The following is a 22,229-nucleotide window of genomic DNA, read 5'->3' as shown; positions in this document are numbered from 1 at the left end:
GTTGGATCTGGATGCCAAGGGCAAAGAACGTCCTCTTAGCAAGATGGAGTTTGCAAAAGACACAAGATGATAATAAGCATTCAATCCCCACTCAATCTCACAGAAGTGACCCAAATTCTAAGTCTTTGTGTTCTAAAGACAAAGATGGGTTTCAAGAGCCAAATGAGAATAGAATACTAAAAATGAGAATATTCAGCAGAAACTTTCCTCAAAAGTATTTGGATGACTTAACAGAAAACATACCCATCAATAGAGTCTGGCCTCCAAGTCTCACTACCACCTCAGTCCCTAAACATGCGGACTCAGGAAAGAGCATCAGCTGCAGCCCTCACCGTAGCTCACCTAGTCAGAATAAGGGAGAATGCAGGCAGCTTTATCAAAAGCAGCCACAAGAAAAGGCCTGTGCAGCAAGATTCAGAGCCATGCCGGCTGCTCTGGGAAACAGGCAGTAAGAGGCAGCTTCACTAGTTCCAGACCTCTGTTGTATACAGTGGTCACTGTGGCTTCTTCTCACGTTGACGACTGCTCACAAACCACACACACACACACACACACACACACAGACACACACACACACACCAGAAAGATTATATACAATAAAGTTGGCTTTATCTCTGAAAAGCAAGGATGGTTCAACACACACAAGTCAATAAATGAAATAAATCGCATAAGTAAACCTAAGAACAAAAATCACATGATCATTTCAATAGACGGAGAAAAGCCTTTGACAAAATCCAATCTATCTTCATGACAGAAATCCTAGAGAGAGGACTGGAGAGAACATAATTCAACAGATGAAGGCTGTATGTGACGAACCCACGTCAACCTCACTTTACATGGAGAAAGACTTGGCAATCCCATTAAGAACAAGAATGAGCTAGAACTGCCCATCATCTTCATTCTTTCTCAATATAGTCTGAAAGCATTAGCTGGAGCAATAAAACAAAAGACAATTAAAGGAATACAAACAGGAAAAGAAGTCAAACTATTTCTATCTGCAGAAGAAATGTGATTCCCAAAAGTCCACCAGAGAGCTCTAGAAATGTCAGCAGAATGGCAGGATTAGAATTAACTTACACAAATCAACAACTTTTCTATATATAAACAACACACCAAGCAAACGGTCACAGGCACAGTCCATTCACAATAGCGTTAAAGAAAGGTACCCAGGAAAAAAACCTAACCGAGGAAGTGAAAGACCTCTACAATGAAAGCTTTAAGTCTCAGAAGAAAGACACCAGGCTATGGAAAGACAGACCATGTTCAATGATTGGTAGAATTAATATTGTGAAAACAACCATTTTGTCAAAAGCTATTTGCAGATTCAATGTAATCCAAATAAAAAATCCCCATCTCATTCTTCACTGAAATACTAAAAAACTATCTTAACATTTATTTGAAACCACAAATGACTCTGGATAGTCAAAGCAATCCTGAGCAAAAAGAACAATGCTGAAAGGGTTATCATTCTAGACTTCAATATATATTACAGAGCTATAGTAGTAAAAACAGCATGGTATTGGCACTGAAACATGTAGGCCAATGGAACAAAATCAAGGAAAAAAGTACTGTAGAGAAACAACAGCATCTTCAACAAATGGTACTAGGAAACTGGTGTTCACAGATGAATAAAACTGGCCCCATTTTTATTGGCTTGCAAAAAAACTAAGGCTAAATGGTTAAAAGACCCCAATGTAAAACCTGAAACATGGAAAGTGCTAGAAGAAAACACTGACTGTAGCCTACAAGATACAGGTGTAGGAAGGATTTTCTGAATAGGACTTCTTTTGCCCAGGGATTAAGGAAGCAACTGAAAAGTGGGACTTCATAAAACTAAAACGTTTCTACACAACTAAGGAAAAAAATCAACCAGGCAAAGAGGAAGCCCAGACTGGGACAGAATCTCTGTTAGTTATACATTTGTTAAAGGGTTAATATCTTGAATATATAAGCAACAACAAAGACAAAACCAAAAAAAAAAAAATCCATTCTAAATATGGATCAGTACAGAGTTCTTGAAATAAAAAGAGTTAAGAAATACCTCAAAAACTGATCATCACCCTCAGCAACTAGGGAAATGCAAATCAAAACAATTTTGAAATTTCATCTTTCCCCAGCAGAATGGCTAAGATCACAAAACAAACAACAAACGCTGGAAGGACATAGAGAAAGGGGAATGCTCATTCACCATTGTAAAATGGCCAATGGTGCAGACATTATGGAAATTAGTCTGGAAATTTCTCAGAAAGCTACATCTACCATAAGATCCAGCTATACCACTCATTGACATAGACCCAAAAGACTCAACATCCTACTCCATGCTCATTCATTCATTGCCACTCCATTTACAATAGCTAGGAAACGAAGACACCATAAATGTCCTTCAGCTGATGAGTGGCTAATGAAAACGTGGTACATATATGCAATGGAATAGTATTTAGCTGTAAAGAAAAATGAAATCATGGAATTGGCAGGTAAACGGATGGAACGAAAAAATACTATATTGAGAAATGTAAACCAGACCAAGAAAGATAAAACATTTCATGTTCTCTCTCATCTTTAAGCTCCTAGCTCCAAATCTTCATATATGTGAACATATAACCTGGAGGAATCAGAGAAACCAGTTAAGTCAAAAGGTGCCAGAAAGGAGGAGAGCAGGAAATAAGAGATATGAAAGAGAAAAACAGTAAAAAGGGGCTTTAATTAAGAGGAGGTCAACACAGAAGAAGGAGGGATAAAGAGCACCAAGGATGTTTGAGAAAGCCCTAGGAATATGTTGTTTTATAATTACCTAATATTACACACAACACATATAAGCTTATCTGTCTGTCCGTCCGTCCGTCCGTCCGTCCATTCCATCCATCCATCCATCCATCCGAAATAAAATTATGCCACTTTGGCTGAAATATGTTCCCTACAAGAGCCATAGGCCATCTAACAAAAACCTAGAATCAGGCACAAGAAACCTCTTTTTGAGCTGTGGGCCAGGAAAGTCCAAAAGATTCCCCAAACAATAGGAGCTGTTGTTGTTGCCCCTGGTAAGCCCCTCAGAGGCGGGGGGGAGGGGAGCTCCACTGCTGAAGAACCATGAACTTTGGACACAGGACTCAGAAGATGTGAGCTGTTGCTGATCTGAGAGCTTCATCCCTGAGGTAACTTTTATAGTTCCTTAAGGCGCTATGTAAACTGCCAAGGGAGAAAAGCAACCAAAACCCAGCTGTGATGCCTATGAACTACAACAATGACAGCATGGCGAGATAACCCCGAAGGTACAGTAGTGGCTGGCACTCATATCTTGGTGGTAACCAACAGTTGTCTGATAGGACTTGAGGCCCACTCAAGAGGAGGAAAATCATGCCTGGTATGGTAAACCCAGGCTACCACCACTCTATTAGACCAATAAAATTCCTAACTGCATTCTAAAAACTTATTATACCCACAGATAAGTATAGCTATCATCCATCATAAAAGCAGTTTTTCTTTAAAGATAACTGAGATCATCATAGCAACCCACAACTGGTCAACATATAGATAGCACTGATCATGGGGTGGCTGGCCCTAGTGGATACACTAGCATTTTTCCCATGTCTCCTAAAGTCAGCTTTCTTTTCTGCATTTTCCTGCCTAATCTATAGAAAGTGGTTTCTATCTTCTTGTAAGATCTACTATCCCATGATCGAAGGATACTACATTTGAAATCTTCTATTTCAACTGGCTTCAGAGGCAAAAGCCCATGATAGTTGACAACATGGCTTTTTCAGAACTACCTACCTATCTACCTACACACCTACCTACACAGACACAGACACAGACACACACACTCACACATTAATTGAAAACAAAAAAAAAAAAAAAACAACTCCTCTTTCCTTCTTGTATTTTCTGAGAATTTCATAAATAAAATTCTTTCATGCTTTTTCTATTGACTGTCACAGGTCAGCACAAACTACTCCAGCCTCGTGTCCTTCCTGCCAACCAAACATTTACTTAGACACAACTTTTCCTGGTTCTGTAGACAGTGAGACTTTTGTGATCCTGGCTAGGAACTCCTTTCCAGCCCTCTCCCCTCACAACCCCACGGGTCTTAAGGAATGCATTGCCCCTCTGGAAGGCCTTCTCTAGCCTCCTGACTAAATATAAGGCATTCGTTGTGTATAATCCTACTCTACTTTCCCTAAACAAGGCACTGATCACACAGTTTTGCAATGCCTAATGAAATATGATTTAAGTTGTCACAATAAGGACCTTGTTTGGTTGGCTGCTCTTTGTAAATACTCCCTGTAAAAAATGTCTAGTATTTCCATGTGTGATGCTAGCCACTAGAAATTCAAAGATGAGTAAGACAGTCAACACTCCCAAAGAGCTTACAGTTCAGTGAAGACACTAAATAAATAATGTAATATCGATGAGCAATGGAGGGACATGAGCCTAATACTGGAAAACACAACAGAGGGAGACCAAACCAATCTCTAGGGTTGTCAGGCTTTCTGGAGATGATACCTAAGGCGGATGCAAGTTGAGGTGAAACCCTAATATTGTGTGCAAATTTTCGGAGTACTGCATTTTTCTACAGAGGTTCCAAGGCTGTTAATCATTAGAATATTAATGATTAACTGTGTTCTCTTACAGAGTGAACACAGTCAGGCAAGTGAAAGGCAAAGGTGGTGGGGCGGTAGGATAGATAGTTCCATAGCAAAGAGCATGAACAAGGCAGGCATACATGGTGTCGGCAGGCATACATGGTGTCGGCACGCACTGGCAACCACATGGCTGGATGGACAAGACAATGTTTAGTAAGGTGAAGGTTTTAAAAACAATAGGGAGGCGCTGGGTGGTAGTGGCGCATGCCTTTAACCCCAGCACTAGGGAGGCGGAGGCAGGCGAATCTAGATCTCTGTGAGTTCAAGGCCTGCCTGGTCTACAGAGCTATATAGCCAGGGCTACATACAGAGCCTATCTCAAAAAACAAAACAACAAAAATAGGGAGGAGAAGCAGTGACTGGACACCACGAGCCCAGCACACCACCTGAGGAGCTTTAACTATTGTGGAAAGGTGAGGATCATTGAGGCACGGCGAGATTTGTTTCACATAAGGGCCATGGTAGCTTGTGGGGGATTCATTTGAAGGAAACAACTCTAAGATGAAAAATGTTATTGGAGGCTGTTGGGGGAAATTCAACAAAACCCTGAATTAACACTAGTCACAGGCTTGGGAACTACTTTAGAAGGTGAAATCAGCAGGCAGTGTCAAGGATGACAAGAGCCAACCGAAATGGGACCTTAGGCAAGAGAAACAACCAAAAAATTACATCTGTATGATGACACAGAGAATGGGAAGGAGAGAGAAGGACAGCTTTAATGTGCACGTCACTCAGATGACATGAGGCCATGAGTAAAGGTACCAACAGGGCAGTTAGGAAAGGGAGAGGTGTGGCCAGAGGGGTCACTTATGGGAAAAACAAACAAACTGCAGCAACATCTGAAACAAAACAAAAACCAAAAAAGCAAGAGGGATGGGACCTCAGATAAGAAAACCAAATAAAAATGATGTTTGGATGATGAGACAGACATGGAATAAGGACAGATATATAGCTTTAAAGTGTTATCACGTTTTACTGGCAAAGCCCACAAGGACTTTTAAGTTACTTGCACATGAACTAGCAACCACAGCTGGCGTGGTTGCCCCAGCGTGCAGTGTGGGTGCTTAGGAAGCAGAGCAGGATGATCCTTTGAGCCCAAAGGTTTGGGCAACATAGTGAGAGCCTGTATTAAAGAAAAAAAAAGCTGGGCATGATAGCACATGCCTTTAATTTCAACACTTAGAAGACAAAACAGAGGCAGGTGGATCTCTGTGAGTTCAAGGCCAGCCGAGTCTACAAAGTGAGTTCAGGACAACCAAGGCTACACAGAGAAACCCTGCCAAAAAAAAAAAAAAAAAAAAAAAAAAAGGAAAGAAAAAAAAAAGAATTGAGAATTTATTATAGCCAGGATAAATATGAATTCTGAAAAGGCTATAGAGGAAAAAAGCAACTTCAATTTTTTTTTTTCAAATAAACTGGAACCTGCATGGTTTATTAAAAACAGTTTTACGATTGGCAAAGTAGACCCTTGACCTTGGACTGAAAGTGCACTAGGATTTGTGCGTGTACTATGGAACTGATAAGTCTTAACAGCTGAGCTGATGGCTTAACACAAGCTAGATGACAGTTGCTTTTATGAAAAGACTTCAGGTTTGGAAAGTAGGATAGATTAAATAAAAAACAAAGAACAATTAGCAGAATAGTCAGCAAGAATTAACTGGAAAAGACACCTGTCTTGGATATTCATTCATGCTTCTGTTCATTAGACAATATGAATTAGCAATTAGTATGTGCCAGATGCCGGAGAGGCAATGGCAACCGAGAAGGCAAAAATGCTACTCTTGACAGATTTACAGCCTGCAAAAGAGATAACAAGTAATTACACCACAGTATGGCAGCCCACAAAGGGCGTGAGTGAAGGGTATTACGCCGCCATGAATAGAAACATCAATCTATTCTAGTCTGGAAGCAGCATTCAGATATTCCACTTGAAATCTGAAGGCTGAACAGCAGTTGGTCAGGAGAAAGAGAGAAAGGGATGAGAGAAAGATTCCCAGAAATAGAAAAGAGACTGGAAATTTGAAGGCACAATGGCACAGCCAGGTTAAGGAACTAAAAGAAGCTTAGGAAGTCTGTAAAGTACAAAGAGAAATGACGTGTTGAGTGAGGCCAAGGCTGAAGGTCAGGGTCCTAATGTAAGGGGCTGTGCAAGACATGTTGAGGACTTTGTGCTTTGTTCTGCGACACGACAAAAATGTCTGAGGTACTAAGTTTTATAAAATTTGATTTTATTTAGTGTGTGTGTCCGCGTGTCTGTGTGCGCAAGCATGCGCACAAAGCACAAAAGAAGCCAGAGGACAGCTTTTGGGGGTTGGCTCTCTCCTTCCATCGTGAGTACCAAGACTCTAACTTGTGAGGCTTGGGCAAGTGCCTTCACTGGCTTAGCCACCTCACTGGCCTGAGATGACAGGTTTTTGATATGAAGCCTCTGATTTCATTTCAAATAAACCTTTCAGTTCATACAGAACAGGAAAAATGGTGTCTGAGCTGCTTTTCCAGTTAACTACACTTCCCTATGGAGGTGCTTCCTATTAATGCAAGACTTAATAAGTCTCCACTCTTTGCCACCAACTGAGTCAGATGCTAGGGAATATGAGAAAGAAAAAAAGATACTTGGATTTCATGAAGAAATACAAAACAGAAATGAGAAAGAAAGTGGCGGGAATCAAAGGTCACTTTGGTTACTAATACGGGGCAAGAAATGTCTCCTTGAGGTGACATTTTAATTTTCATTAATACTTCAATGATGATAAAGTAGCCACATAACATATGGATATGGAACATTCGATATACAGGATTATTTGGGTTTTAGATCTCAGCAGCTTGGCCAGTTAAGTTTAATATTTCATGTGGATATAGTTGCAAAAGTTAAAGGTTATGAATTTAAGGCATAAAAGACTAGAAAGCCATGTTCTTGGGCTAACTTTTGAACTATATTCATGCTAATCCCACAAGCAAAAGTGCAAGGCAGTTTTCTACTTACACTCTTATTTTTTTTTTTTTTTTTTTTTTTTTTTTTTGTATTTTTAAGGTGCTGGGAACGGACATGGGGACTTAGCACCTTCTAGTCAAGAGCTATGCCATTGAGTTACAAGCTGGGTCCTTTGACATTTATATTTTTCTTTGGGAAAAAAAGCCCCTTAAAATTATTTTTCTTGAATTGGCACTGAGGCTGAAAGCCACTCTGTGTCGTTATCAAGGACAAGAGGTAGGTGTAGGGAGGTTTTAGCCAGAATGGCCACGTGTCCTGAGTTTTGTGTATTTACACATTTGAAAATTATGCTGGCAATTGAAACAACTGAAGGTACTTGAAAGGTATTACTTTTGAAAAAGAAAAAAAATAGGAAAAGGAAAAAATAGGAAAACTGTTGTTACTGGTTTTCCTAAGAGGGCAATGTTCCGCAGAGGGAAGCATTTCTGTACAACAGTACAAACCCTAAGCCCAAAAAGGTACCTTAGGAACTGTTTCTTTCACTTGCCATTTGGATGCAATGAAGAGAAATCTATTACTGTGAAGATGAGGGGGTAAGAGCAATAATCAGAGGAAGTTTCTGCAGCTGCAAGTCAAGCATTAGTGAGTGCTCGAATACTGAAGGTGGGTACACAGCCCTGCACATAAAAAAAACCAAACAACTCGGGAAACACGAATGCTAGGAAACGCTAGAGGCTCAGGAGACGAAGCCACTGGAGAGCAGGACTTGTCAGTGCTTTGTGCTCCCTCAGTTTTGTATAATCGTAGACGCCACTGTCGGGAAGAACCGAGGTGGCCAACTGAGGAAATGAAGGTCTGCGATCGGCTAGGAGTGAACGGCAAGCAGAGGACGGAGGATGAGGTGTCACTGCCCCAGACGGCAGAGTCGCGGAGGCAAACCCGTGGGCACCCGGATCCAGCCGAGCCCATCCATGCCCAGCACTCAGCTCCAGCCGGCACGCGCCGTGGGCCTCCGGCCGGGAGACGCGCTTCTCCGGGCTCCGTGGTCCGCGGGCTGCCCGGAAGCCTCGGGGCGCCGCGGGAGCTGACCCTCCGCGGGATACCGGCCCCAGCGCGGGCCGGCTGAGTCCTCCCCAAAGTCTGGGGGTGCACGCTCCGTGAGGGACAGGACCACACGTCAGCCCTCGCCATGGGCTGCGTAACTGGCGGAGCAAATCCCCGCGAGGGCGGGCGGCGGCTCACCTGGGAGGTGATCATGATGCTGGAGTCGATCAGGAAGCTCATGGCGAAGCCTCGGGAGGCCCATGCCCGGCGGTCTACACCTCGGGGAAGCGCTAGCTAGGACCAACCCACCTGCTCCAGTGAGCGGCCTTTTTGCTCTTGCTGCCCGGGCTGGCCTGTCGCGCGTGACGTCATCACACCGCGCCCGGAGCAGCCAATCAGCGGTCGCGTCCTCTGTTAGCCTAGCAGGTGAGGGTGGGCGGGGCTGGAGGCTGGACCCTGCTTGGCGGTGTGGAAGTGGCTGCTACGCGTTAAAGCCCAAAGCAAGGTGTTTCTTTTGAGTAGGCTGAAGGAGGCGAAGAGAGGTGACGTCTTGTTTTAAGTAGCACTGTCATTAAGTTTAATGATCATAGCTAAAAAACACCGGGCTGAGAGTTGTGCGGGGCCCGAATTACATCCCGAGCACTGCAAAAAAATAGAATAAAATAAAAATAAATTAATGTAATGAGTTAGTAGTCTTTACGTCAGGCCGTGTGTTGTAAATGGTCCCAGAGTGCCAGGGAGCTGTGACAACTTTGTGTTCCTGGCCCCATCGCTCGGGGAAGCAGATATCTGCCTTCAGTGTGACACTAAACTGTCATTCAAAGCTGTGGGATAGTGAAGAATACTGGGAAAACTTAAATAAGTGTTTACTTGGTTAAAAAAAAAAACAAACAAACCAATAATGTGACATCTATAAGTTAAAGGAGGGTGGACAGGTAAGATTCTTCTCAAACATAGCTAAGCACAGTTCACTGGACTCTAATGAGACCACCGTTATAGTTGAGCGCTTTTGGTTGTGGAGGACTGGAAGTTATATGAAGGCAGATTTTATTTCAAAATAATAATCATTTAGGAGTCTGAAGATGGCTTATTATTAGAAAGTAGTTTCCCCTTTCCCAACACTGTGTGGTTGTGGCTCAAATATAAAGAGAATTACAATTTTCTATCCTCATTTTGTGAAGGGTCAGTGTACTGCAATGGGGCTTGTTTTGTTTGTTTGTTTGCTTGTTTGTTTGTTTGTTTCCTCACTAGAACCCTAGATAGTCTTTGTAATTCCTGTGGTCTCCTAGTCCAGGAAACTGGCTTCAGCTGTGGCAATAGCCCTTGGTGGGAGTGGCAGCAGTCAAGATCTGAAAGTGTGTGTGTGTGTGTGTGTGTGTGTGTGTGTGTGTGTGTGTGTGTTTTGCAGAAGGATAATAGCATATAGAATCTGAGTGCTCAGATAACCACAATATGAATAAATGAGAACATTCCCCCAGGTCGCTGCACGTAAGAGATAAACACTTCTTTCTTTGATATGAAATCTGTCTGATCAAGCAGCTTGTCCTAGTTATGGTTACAACTGTATGATGAAACACCATTGCCAAAAGGAAGTTGGGGAGGAAAGGAATTATTTCAGCTTACTCTTCCACATTGCAGTCCATCATTGAGGGAAGATAGGACAGGAACTCAAACAGGGCAGGGACCTGGAGGCAGGAGCTGATGCAGAAGCCGTGGAGAGGTACTAGCTTGCTCCTCATGGCTTGCTCAGCCTGTTTGTTTGTTTGTTTGTTTGTTTGTTTGTTTTTTGATGGACTCCAAGACTACCCATGTAATGGGCCTCTACCTCCAATCACTAATTAAGAAAATGCTCTACAGGCTTACCTAAGGCCCAAGCTTATGGAAGTGTTTTCTCAATTGAGTTTCAGATAACTTCAGCTTGTATCAAGTTGACATAAAACTAGACGGCACACAGCCCAAACTACCTATCAGATACCCAATCCCTGTCATTCAAAACTGTGGGATAGTGAAGAATAATGGGAAAACTTACTTTAAAGAATTATCACGCCTAACTAACTTGATATATATAATAATTTGTGAACAAATCTATATAATTTGAACAAAAGGAAGCACACGTAGGGATGAAATTTAACTTGAAAATGCAAGTTGAAATTGATAAGTGAAAGAAACAATAGGGATTGTTCTGAACATTTGATCACCTGTCCTCTGGGCCTGGGTGGAACAGAAAGTACTTCCTGCTCCAAGACTTACGACCTTTCTAGGATGGTGGATGCCAGCAAGGCATTCACTCATTTTAGACAGGTACCTACCTTTCATGGCCTGTTGTTTAACACCATGACGTTGGCAAGAGAATCAGACAGGTGAGTGAAATGCTGGTGTATTGTGAAGTCTGAGATGTTATTTGTTATCCTGAGATACAGCCATACCCATTCACGTTTCGATTTCTAGGAAATGTACTGAAGTGAGTGCCGTGGATCAAATGTTTGTCTCCCTGAAATATGCATGCTGAATCCCTAATGTAATGGCATTTGGAAGTGGGCCTTTGTTTGGTTAAGTTTGATTGAGTCATGACGGTGAAGCTCTCATTAATATACCTGGCCCATCTCCCCTCTCTCCTCTCTCATTTTTCCTACTTTTCCTTTTCCTCCTTGTGACGTGAAGATACATTGGCTTCTCGCACACCTTGCCTTTGTGAATGTTTTAACATTTCTTTTATTTTTTAGCTTTAGTAAATAATGAAAATATTTCCCTTTGGAGATGACTTTGCAGTTATTTTGTTTTTGTACAACTGGGGATGTATTGCGTTTACTTATTTATTCCTTCAGTTTGTTTGTTCATTTGTGTGTGCATGTATGTGTGTTAGTGTCACAGTGTGGCTGTGGCAGTGGCAGTAGGAGGACAATTTGCAGGAGTCAGTCGTTTCCTTCCACCATGAGGGGCTGGGGATTGAACTCAGGTTATAAAACTAGGTGGCAAATATCTTTGCCATCTCACTGGCCAGAGAGAGCCTTCTATTTTTCAATCTTTTCTATTTTATATATTACACTCTTTGTGTGATTACAAATAAATATATTATATTATAAAGAACCTTGCATTTTCTTTTTTTTAAACTTTTTTAAATTAAATTTTTATATTAATTACAGTTTATTTACTTTGTATCCCTCTTCCTCATTCCTTCCCAATCCCACTTTCCCTCCCCTCATCTCCTCCCTGGCCCTAAGTCCACTGATAGGGAAGAACCTCCTCCCCTTCCATCTGATACTGGTTTATCAGGTATCTTCAGGACTGGCTGCAATGTCCTCCTCTGTGGCCTAGCAAGGCTGCTCCTCCCTTGGGAGGGGTGGTCAAAGAGCCAGCCACTGAGTTCATGTCAGAGACAGTCCAGACAGAGCCTTCTAATTGCATTGATTCTGAGTGAAATTTTACCTCTTTGGAGTTACTGGGTTCTATTTTCATACTCAATGTCCTAGAGGCATTCCATTTTTTAAAAATTTAAGATTATCACACGTATGATGTCAGCAGGTATTTCCTCCTCCTTTCCTGGTAACTTAATCTTGTTATTTCTAGTTTATTCTCCCCCTGGTATTGTTGTGCCTAGGTCACAAGACCCCTAAGAGCCACTGCGCCCAGGCATCAGTCCAATCTTTGAGAACCCCAGTCACTACTAGTACTGGACTCATGAGACATCTCCAAGATGCTTCAGACCTGACCCACAGCAAGGCCAAGAGATAAGATGTCTTTCTTGTTTGGAGCCAATATGTCTTGGAGCTATTATTACACAGTAATATGTAACTAATGTATAAGTCATCAAAAGTAATATTTTTACCGCCTATTTGTGTGGAATTATCTGGGGCTCCATTATGAAGTCTTGATTTTTGTTTCTGTACTGCCCACTAAAGCAAACACTATGAGGTTTTTTATTGTTGTTACAGGCACACTTAACCTCAATGTATCAGTTCCTGTAAACAGATCAGGGTAGCTACTGTAACATAAATCTTGACATCTCCGTGGATTTGTACAAGAAAGACTTAGTCCACAAACTCAGATAATGGGGACAGATAGGGGAGTCCTCTGATTTCTAGTCATCCGAGGATGACATCTTCTTAGATGGCTTCCAAGGTTACCCTGGTGACAGAGTCTTTTAACATGATGGCTTCCATCTTCAGTACGTGGCCCCCAAGGTTTCTCCGATGACACCCAGGAATTTATATTTATTTATGACAAAGGAAACCTGGGACCTTTAGGGAGACACTCTCTCAGACGTATCCTTAGTGCTAGCCTGCTCTGTTGCTGTGTAGAGCTTGGCCAGTCATCTCATGCCTGCCGAGTGGACGTGATAATTTGTCCAATTATTCATCGGAAGTACTGAATATGCATTGATACGCACGGTAAAATATCTGTCCCAGTAAATTAAAGGCATTAAAAATTACATGTATTTATTTAGTCATAGACACTATGACTCGCTTGTAGAGGACAACCTATCCTTCCACCGTGTAGATCCTGGTTATGAAACTCCGGTTCTTGGGCTTGGTGGCTAGTGCCTTTACTCACTAAGCCAGTTCTCCAACCCCAGTTAAACAATTTGGTAAGTACCACAACAGAAGGGTTCTTGGGTATCCCAGGTCTGCAAAGGAAGTAACAACAAACTTTGTCTTAGAATTTGTGAAATTTCATAAGCCAGGAGACACAGATGTGAAGAAACATGGCATTTATTTGGTTCTGTGTGCCAGAACTATCGATACTAAGTACTAGATGTTGGTTCCATCAGACTAAGGCAAATACATGCAGAGAGATGTGGAAGAAGAGGCTTCAGGGTGGTGCATCCATGTAGGATTGTTGCAGCAAGCAATGTAAGTGATCGGGAGCTACGTTGGATTAAAAAAAAGAAAAAGAAGAAACTCTGGGGCAGCTTGGCAAATTGAAGGAAGGCTAGAAACACATTCTGAAAGAAGAAGAACCAGGCATTTCCTGGATGTCTAGATGTTCAAGGGCTAGTGCCATCATGGATGAATTCCAACAATTTTCAGTTTCTGTTATTCCACACATGAGGGACACTCTAGGGACTGTGTCTGATTGACCCAGTGAATCCCAAAAGCAAAGCTCCATCCAGGGCATCAACCAAGAACCCATCAAGATGCCAGAGAGATGCACTTAGCAGCACTGGCTGCTCTTCTTGGTAACCCGAGTTGGTTTCTCAGCACCCACATGGTGGCTCACAACCCCCAGGGATCCGATGACCTCTTCTGCCCTCATCAGGTGCTTTATGCACGTGGTACACGGACATACACACAGGCAAAACACCCATACGCATCCAACAAAGGCAAGAAGAAAGGATGGTTTCTGTCGATAAATCACACTGTTATGAAAGAAGAGGATACCAGCAGGTAAAAAGAGATATTTTCTAAATGACTGGGCACAACTTATAAAGGGCTTTGTTAATCATGGTAGGGAGAGGAGACATGATAAATCCTAGGCAGAAGCTTTTGACTAACCTATGTATACATTTATTTTCATACTTAATGAAACACTCTGTCTCGTTTAAATTCTGAAGGGAAAACATGAGAACACATGCCATTCTTTTGCTTTTGTCCATGGGTAACCGGGTGTGCTCTGTGCTTCTCCTTGAGTCTGCCAGAGTAGGAGAGGAAACAGCAACTCTGCTGACCTGGAGATTCTGCCCTGGCTGAATCCTATTCTCCCTCATTTCACCTACAAGTATCCTGGATCTGCCCAGCAGGTCCTTTGCTCAGTTTTTAGGAATTTTGTAAGCCAGTTCATTCACTATTAGCAACTAAATTGTATAAACCTAAAAATAGAACAGAAGGTAACATATCAAAGCTTATCACTTCCTAATTTGCTATTTGTCTTTTGTGCATGAGTCAGTTTTTTATCACTGTAAAAAAAAAAATACTAGTTGCAGACTCTGAGCAAAGAAAAGTAGTGCTATGTAGGTCGCAGTTTGGGAGGCCCAATGGCATAGTGCTTGCGTCAGCTCAAACCTGGTGAGGGCTCTGTGGTAGATGGCAGGCAGCAAAAGCATGTGTTGGAGTGGGCAGTCGTGTCTCAAGCCAGGAAACAGAGGGATCTAGGAGGGGCCACAGTTATCCCTTTTGTAACTACTGTCTTTGAGGAACTATCAGAATGTCACATTAGAACTAGGAAGGGGTCAGATGAGAACCACCATAGATCATGTGAGAATGACCTCATGCCACCAATGACCTAAGGACCTTCTACTAGGCCCCACCTCTTAAAGGTTCTACCAGCTGTTAACACCATCACCTTGGGGGCCAAGCCTCCCATCACATGGACTGTCGGGGACATTCAAACCATAGCAATGAGGTTATTACATACACTGTGCATTGCATATGAATTGTGTGGTCGGGAAACTTGATACTGTGTTACTGGGTATCTCACAATTCTGCTAGTGACATCATGCTGATAATTCAAAATTGATAATGGTGGATGGACTTACATAAATCAAGAAAGGAAAACCAACACGCTAGGGCTTCTTTAACCTGGAGAGCGCTGTTAAACAGTTAGTAGCATCCTACTCTTCCTTCCTTTCCCAGGACCCCAACCGCAAAAGAATAACAATTACAAACTGAGGCAGTCTTCCTACGCAATTGATAGAGAAAAAAAGCAAAGGTTAAAAGTCAAGTTAGTTTTATTTGTTTTGTTAACAATCTAACGTGTACTCATTAGTTCTGACATAAGAATGGGGAGGGTTGAAAATACAGGACCACCATCCCAACGCTGCTGCTCACAAGAGATTTCCCGGTGAGGTCGACTTCGAATGCATCTCTTAGCTCATTTTTTACTCATGTTTCACAGGTGGAAAAGAAAGCACATAGAGAAATCAACTCTCCAGGCAAATTTCCGAATTTTTCTAGAATTTGTTTTCTGCCCTGGAAATCTCCAGAAAGCAGTGAGACTAGAGACCCTAGTCTGTCCCCCTTCCTCCTGGTGGCCACTGCTGGCATTGAATGGCATCTTCTCCAAGGCTCTGGGAGCAGTACTGTCAAAAGCAGTGGTGGCTGAGTTGTTCATAGAATTTCTTGTCTTACTTAATTGCTGGATCTAGAATTATGTTTCCTTTATCTCCTCCCTTCCCCAAAGACACATTCGGTTATACTACAATACTTTCAAGAAAGGGAAACCTCCCTGTCTCTTCTGTCATAATTTCTAGGCACACACTACATCTTACAGAACATATTTACACTCAGAGGAGTTTTCCATCCAACCTATCCCTACACTTTTAACCTAGACTCTGCTAGCTTTGGCTGGGCAATGGTTTGTGCATGATATGCATAAAAGGCTAGTTTGGAGTCAGAGGAAGAAGACAGAAGGAGGATGGAGTGGGGTGCGAAGTGCTGTTGGAATGTGGGCTCATTCTTACCCCTCATGTGCCCGTCACCCCCTCAGGAACTGAAGAAAAGCGGTGGTCTGAACTAGCCCTGCCCTTGGCCTGTGGGGCTTCAGTGAGCAGTTCCTGTATGTTCTTCTTTCTCCTGCTTTGAGTCAGTCTCTAGAACGGACACATCCTTCCTTCTCGCACATGAGCTCTGGTACATGAACCCTGGGCATCGCTTGCTGCAGGTTCTTGTGTGATTAAAGATGTTCTCTGTAATGGGATTCTCAGACTTTCAGGACGTCCTGTTATTTTACCCATTGTCCCACGTCTTATCAGTCTCTCGGTTTAACAAGCTGTGCATTACTTGGGAGTGATGAGTGTCACTGCTTAAGGACACTCTACAATATGATCTTTACAGTTTGGACAATGCTTTCTTTCTTTTCTTTTTACTTCCACATTAGCAGGTCTTTGAGAAGACAAAGTGGACCTTATAAAGGAGGAGGCTTCTACTCCCTATTAACCCATAGAAAACTGCCATAAAGGGCAGAGAAATGATAAGTTGGCACCTCCAGAGTTAGAAAGAGGCAGCTGCCACATTTCTCAAATGTCAGCGATTTTTGTGGGTCTCCAAGGAATGATCTTCAGGAATATTTGTTCAATGCTGTGTTGGATGCATCGCCTGAATGTCAGGGGCTAAAGTCACGAAAACCAGATAATTTTTTTTTCACAAAGCCCCAAATGCTAGGTATTCCCCCCAGACAAGCTTGACTGAACTTTGAGTGGCTCTAGGCTTCCTGGTACAGAACCCCCTGACGGTGGAGTTAAGACTGCTTTCAAGTCATTACCCTTTCCTCTGGAAGGAGCCACACTTCTGTTAGCCAAGGCATCTTTCATTGGTAGGACCATGTGCTCTGGGGCTCTATCTAATGAGGGACTGAGTTGGAAGTAAAGCCGGACCTAATGGAACCCAGAACCATCATAATCCTGGGGCAGCCATGATTATTTGTCCCCAAACAGTGCCCAGGGATGCACCTCAAAGGGCAGGACACACAGGTACCTCTGAATGGGACTTGACGGGAGCTATGTGGAAGCTGAAGAAGGGGAACCGTACTCTAACCCTGTCCCTGCTCATCATGTGCTCACCAACATTTTGTTGAGTCTCTTTTGAGGAAAGCAGTTTCTAGAAAGTGTAAACTGGCAGACAGGGGAGGGGGCAGACGGCAGCCGCCCACCCATTTTCTACCTCGTCTTAACTGCTGTTGGAGGAACCTCTCAGGAAGTGGCTCTACAAAGCAGGCTCCAGGTGTGGCAGCCCCTCCGATACCCCGGAGGGAGGTTGGCAGCGCCACTGTTTGTTTGCAGACAGGAAACTGAGGTATAGAGAGGTTAGGGTATGACAACAATGAGAACAGCCACTAACTGGCAAAAGTGAAAGGAAATCCCTGTTGTTGGGCGCCTGTGTCTGTGTCTTCCGACCTGGACTCCTTTTTCTTGGGAAGGGCAACAGGAAACAGCAGGTCACGTGGGGGCCTGAGCAGGTGTGGGCAGTGAAGCTAGACACTGCTTCACCTGGGGGAACAACTCACTGGCATCCAGCCAAGACAGGAGGCCAGACCCCCACCCCCACCCCTCCGCTCTGCAACTGGTTCCAAACAGCACTCACAATGTCACAGTAAAACAGGATTTAGTTTTTTGTTTTTTTTCTTTTCTTTCTTCTCCTTAAAATTTGGTCTTAGTTGAGGTACCAGGGATTGAACTCAGAGCCTTGAGAAAGAAGGTTCTTTAAAACCATAGGCATAACTGTCCGGGTGACAGGGCAACCTGTGGGGGTCAAGAACACTCTAGGTTCTCGGGCTTAGGGTTTCTGTTACTGTTTTCAGGGTACATGACAGGGGCTGGGCTGGGCTGTTATTGTCTGGCCGGGGTAAGATTCCAGTGGCAACCAGAAGGTCACAGACTGAGAAGGTAAATGTTTTCTTCTGTTCAAGTGTCCACTGCCTGATACCATCCTCCACTGAAAGTTTGTTACTTTGGTTTTCTGGATAAACATATAGTTAGCCCTTTTCTTTCAAATAGAGATTTCCTAGGTACAACCATAAAGAATAAACCAAGCCTTTTAGTGAAGTTATTTTTAAAACTGTTCTGGCTTAGAATGTGGCACCAGGCAATGAGAACACTGACTTCCATAGGGAAGAAGAGTTTTTGAAGGCTTATCCAGATTAAGTATATTAAAATGAAGGTAGAAGTCAGAGGGTTGAAAAAGGACTTTTTCTGTTTGGGTGGTGTTAGCAGGGAGTATGGCAGGGAGTTTTCCTTGGTCCCTTGGTCTCCCATCCAAGTCTCTGTCCTATTAACTTAGTTTTTCCATTTCCTGCCCATCCTTGACACATAGTCCATGAGGCATAGTTTTTCAGGCATGTTGAGCCTCTTGAAATTGTGATTCCATCACCTATAAAGTTCATACTAGAGAATCATGCATTTGAAGCACAAAAACAGTTACAAAAATCTTATAATGTTTAAAGCAAGTGTTCTGGCTAGTTTTATGTCAACTTGACACAAGCCAGAGTTAGTTTAGAGGAGGGATCCTCAGTTGAGAAAATGCCTCCATAAGATCTGGCTGTAGGCAAGCCTATAGGGCATTTTCTTGATTAGTAATTGATGGGGGAGGTCCCAGCCCATTGTGTGTGGTACCGTCCCTGGGCTGGGGTCCTGAGGTCTCTAAGTAAGCAGCTGAGCAAGCCATGAGGAGCAAGCCAGTAAGCAGCACCCCTCCATGGCTTCTTCATCAGATCCTGCCTCCTGGTTCCTGCTCTGCTTGAGTTCCTGTCCTGGCTTCCTTCAATGATGGATGACAATGTGGAAATGTAAGCCAAAAAAGCGCTTTTCCTTTCTAGCTTGCTTTTTGGTCATGTTGTTTCATCATAGTAATAGTAACCCAAACTAAGACAGTACATTTATGATTTTGTGTTGGGTTGCATTCATGGCTGTCCTGAGCTGGAAAGGAAGCCCATTACCATGAATTTCTTCCTTCTCTGTAAAAAAATCAGATACTAGGTATCAAGGTCACCAGTACCTGATTTTATTCACATTATCTATCTATCTATCTATCTATCTATCTATCTATCTATCTATCTACTTATCATCTATCTATCACCTATTTACCTATTTATCTATCTATCTGTATCTGTTCTAGAAATGAACTGACTGAATGAAATTGTTTCCTGTGTGAAATATGCATGTGTACTTGATATTTTTCCCTGATTGGACTCGATGAGGTGGGTTGGTTGAAGGCTTAAAGGGCATGAAGCCTATGAGAGTCTGCTTTAGTCTGTTTCCCTTATAGGGATGAAGCTTGGACTGGATGTTGACTGAGCACCCGGTTTGTAGGTGATAGAGTAAGATACTTTTCCCCTGTCAGTTCCCTGCTGGTAGCTTTCTGGTGCTCATTCTGTCTGAGCAAAGCTAGAGAGCAGACTCCCACAGGACAGGCCTGTGGGCAGACATCCTCCAGCTTGGAACTGGTCATGCTCTGAGCACTGGTACAAGGAGATGCGGATTTTAGGCTGAATACTGATGTTGGAAGAGGGGAATTTTAAAAAAGGATTTTTGTTGCTTCAGGGAAGAAAACTGCAATCGGGCTTGAAAGCCTAAAGCCTTTTTATTTTACAGGCAGAGGTTTGATAGCTTGCTCACTTTCTCTCACTGTGCTCAGGGCGGAATTCTTTCCCATACAGAGGCTCTATTGCTTTAAATCCTGGGGACAGGAGACAGTAGCCCAACAGAATGGTCAGCCAGCTCTCTGGGCATCTCCTGGTCTGATGACTTAAAACATTTCAAAGTGGTAAAATAAGGTTGAGAAACCACAAAAATAGGCCAAGACCAGAGAGGGAGGGAGGGAGGGAGGAAGACAGACAGAGAAAGAGAGAGAGCAAGAGATAGAGATAGAGAGAGAAAGCGCAATTCCATAGCAAATTTGGGCTCATTAATATAAAGTGATATTGCACCTTGATACTACACAGGTTAAATTTGGATGCATTTGCATTTGGTCCACATATTATATTTAAAATTAAGTTGCTAAAATTTCAATTATATTTTGAATTTCTGGTTTCTCATTAAAAACAAAAGAAAACAAAACAAAAACAGATTTCCAGGTATCAAGGAAAACATTGCTGGAAGTGGCCAGCTGTTGGTCCGGCTGTCCAGCTTTCCTGACCCTTCTTCTCACTATCATATTAGAGCAGGGCTACTTTCGTTATTTAAATCACCCGCCTGGGTCCTGTGGGCTTTGGAGTTTGACATCACTCATGTAGGGTCAGTGGCTTCTGCTAAGGAAGTGCTGGGTTCCCAGAATCTCATCTGAGTTAGTTGGCTTGAGAGACGACTAGTAAAAGGTTATGAGGTAACCACAATTCTGACTTGATGGGTTTCCATGGAGAACGGAGGAGGAAAGCAGGACTCCCCCCCCCCATAGCAGTTGGGATAGAAGACCAGGGCAAGCATATGAAAGTGGGAACTTGACTAGGACAGTGGGTTTACCTTGATTTCCGTACAGGGGGGAAAGCAGGCCCCTAGTTGTACAGCGTGCGTAGTTCTAGAACAGCATCTATCCAACCAGGGGCAGGGCTGACCCAAGGGACACAGAAGACTCAGAGTGTATTGGTACCAGCTGTTTTTATCTCGGTCTGTTTTAGCTGGAGGTGGGGTAGCTTTCTTCTGCACCACGTCATATGGTGAGGTCATCCGACCTGGCCCTGCTGCTGGCTTTGCTCAGCCTGCTCAGGGGTCTATTGTCGTCGGTCGTCAGCTCTGGACAGAGTGAAGGCGCCTTCTCCGCTGGCAGCCCTTGCTTGGTTACCTTTTCAGCTTCCAGCTCTTCTTTCTCATCATCCTTCCCCACTCCAGGGGTCTCCACTTTCTCCCCATCTGGCACTGCAACTGTCTCCTGCCCTTCCGGGGTCACCTTCTCTGCTTCCTGTTTCTTCTCTCCTCCTTCAGGTTCCGCGGCCTCCTCTATAGGCGGCTCCTCCCCCTCCACTTCCGGGGCCCCCACCTGAGCATAGGAGGGCAGTGTTTCCTGGTAGCCCCGTGACATGTCTGCCAGGGGTCCTGTGCCGATCTTCTCCTCAAACTGACTGAAAGGCTTGGCTGAAAGTGGGCTGGTCTCCACCATTCCAACCTCCGTCAAGGGGAAATAGTGCGACACAATCTTCTCTTCTTCTAGGAGCTGGTAGCCCTTGGCTTTCTGGATGGAGGAAACGGCAATGGAGTGGAGGGACTTCTCAGCAATCTCCCCCAGCGGTTGCTCCACGGGCCTCTTGAAGGCAGACCGGATTCCCTTCATGCCCAGGTGGCTCATCTCCATGATGTTGAGGAAGAGGGACACAAAAGCGACGGAGAGCATGAACAGGATGAAGATGGTTTTCTCAGTAGGCCGAGACACAAAGCAGTCCACCACATTGGGGCAGGGCCAGCGGCTGCAGCGATAGAGGGGCAGGATGCGGAAGCCGTACAGGAAGTAATGGCCCACGATGAAGCCCACCTCAAAGAGGGTCTTGAAGATGATGTGGCAGACGTAGGTCCTTAGCAGCGTGCCCTCCAGCCGGAACTTCTTGGTGCCTTTGCTACTGCTGCTGCTCTTCCTGATGCTGGCCTGGTCTGGGGCGATCGGTACCCTCTCAGCCCCATTGCTGCGGGACTGCTGGCACAGCTCCTCAGCTTCGCGGTCTTTCCGCTTCTCCTCCATGCGGACGTGGTGTACCGCGTGGCCCACGTACATCAGCGACGGAGTGGACACGAAGATGATCTGCAGGACCCAGAGGCGGATGTGCGAGATGGGAAAGGCCTCGTCGTAGCAGACGTTCTCACAGCCTGGCTGCTGGGTGTTGCATACAAAATCAGATTGCTCATCGCCCCACACAAACTCGGCTGCGGTGCCAAGGATGAGGATGCGGAAGATGAACAGCACCGTGAGCCAAACCCTGCCAATGACGGTGGAGTGCTCATTCACCTCCTCCAGGATATTTCCCAGGAAGCTCCAGTCACCCATTGCTCACCACCTAGGAAGCAGAAGGCAAAACCTAATTGGCCACAGTGCAACCCTGAGATGGCCTCTTCCCTAGCTCTTGGAGTGCCCTTTCTTTCTGAGCTGATGGAACACTTGCAGGGGTCAATAGTCTCTATGGAGTGCCTTGTCTGTGTGTACTACCGCTACGAGATGAACGGGATCTTAAGTGTTCAGTACCAATCTATATTAGGGTTTCTA

General features: G+C 43.9%; 2 protein-coding genes across 2 annotated transcripts in view; both read right to left on the bottom strand.

Annotated features, from left to right (window-relative positions):
* The window catches only part of Gpr89a (G protein-coupled receptor 89A), a 40,322-nt gene extending 31,350 nt beyond the window's left edge, over positions 1 to 8,972 (bottom strand). Inside the window, exon 1 of the mRNA XM_055603839.1 lies at positions 8,815 to 8,972. Within this exon, the coding sequence (XP_055459814.1) occupies positions 8,815 to 8,856 (42 nt within the window). The 5' untranslated portion in view covers positions 8,857 to 8,972. The remainder of the gene's footprint in view (positions 1 to 8,814) is intronic.
* Positions 8,973 to 20,690: 11,718 nt separating this feature from the next.
* Positions 20,691 to 22,013, bottom strand: Gja8 (gap junction protein alpha 8). Its single transcript, XM_055603866.1, has one exon. It carries the CDS (start codon positions 22,011 to 22,013, stop codon positions 20,691 to 20,693), a length of 1,323 nt encoding a protein of 440 aa, XP_055459841.1.
* Between the last annotated feature and the right edge of the window lie 216 nt (positions 22,014 to 22,229).

Source organism: Psammomys obesus, unplaced genomic scaffold (genome assembly GCF_907164565.1).
Source record: "Psammomys obesus unplaced genomic scaffold, mPsaObe1.curated_primary_1811, whole genome shotgun sequence".
Classification (NCBI taxonomy): domain Eukaryota; kingdom Metazoa; phylum Chordata; class Mammalia; order Rodentia; family Muridae; genus Psammomys; species Psammomys obesus.
The sequence above is the reverse complement of the archived record's forward strand: the minus strand, read 5'-3'. Positions and strand labels throughout refer to the sequence as shown.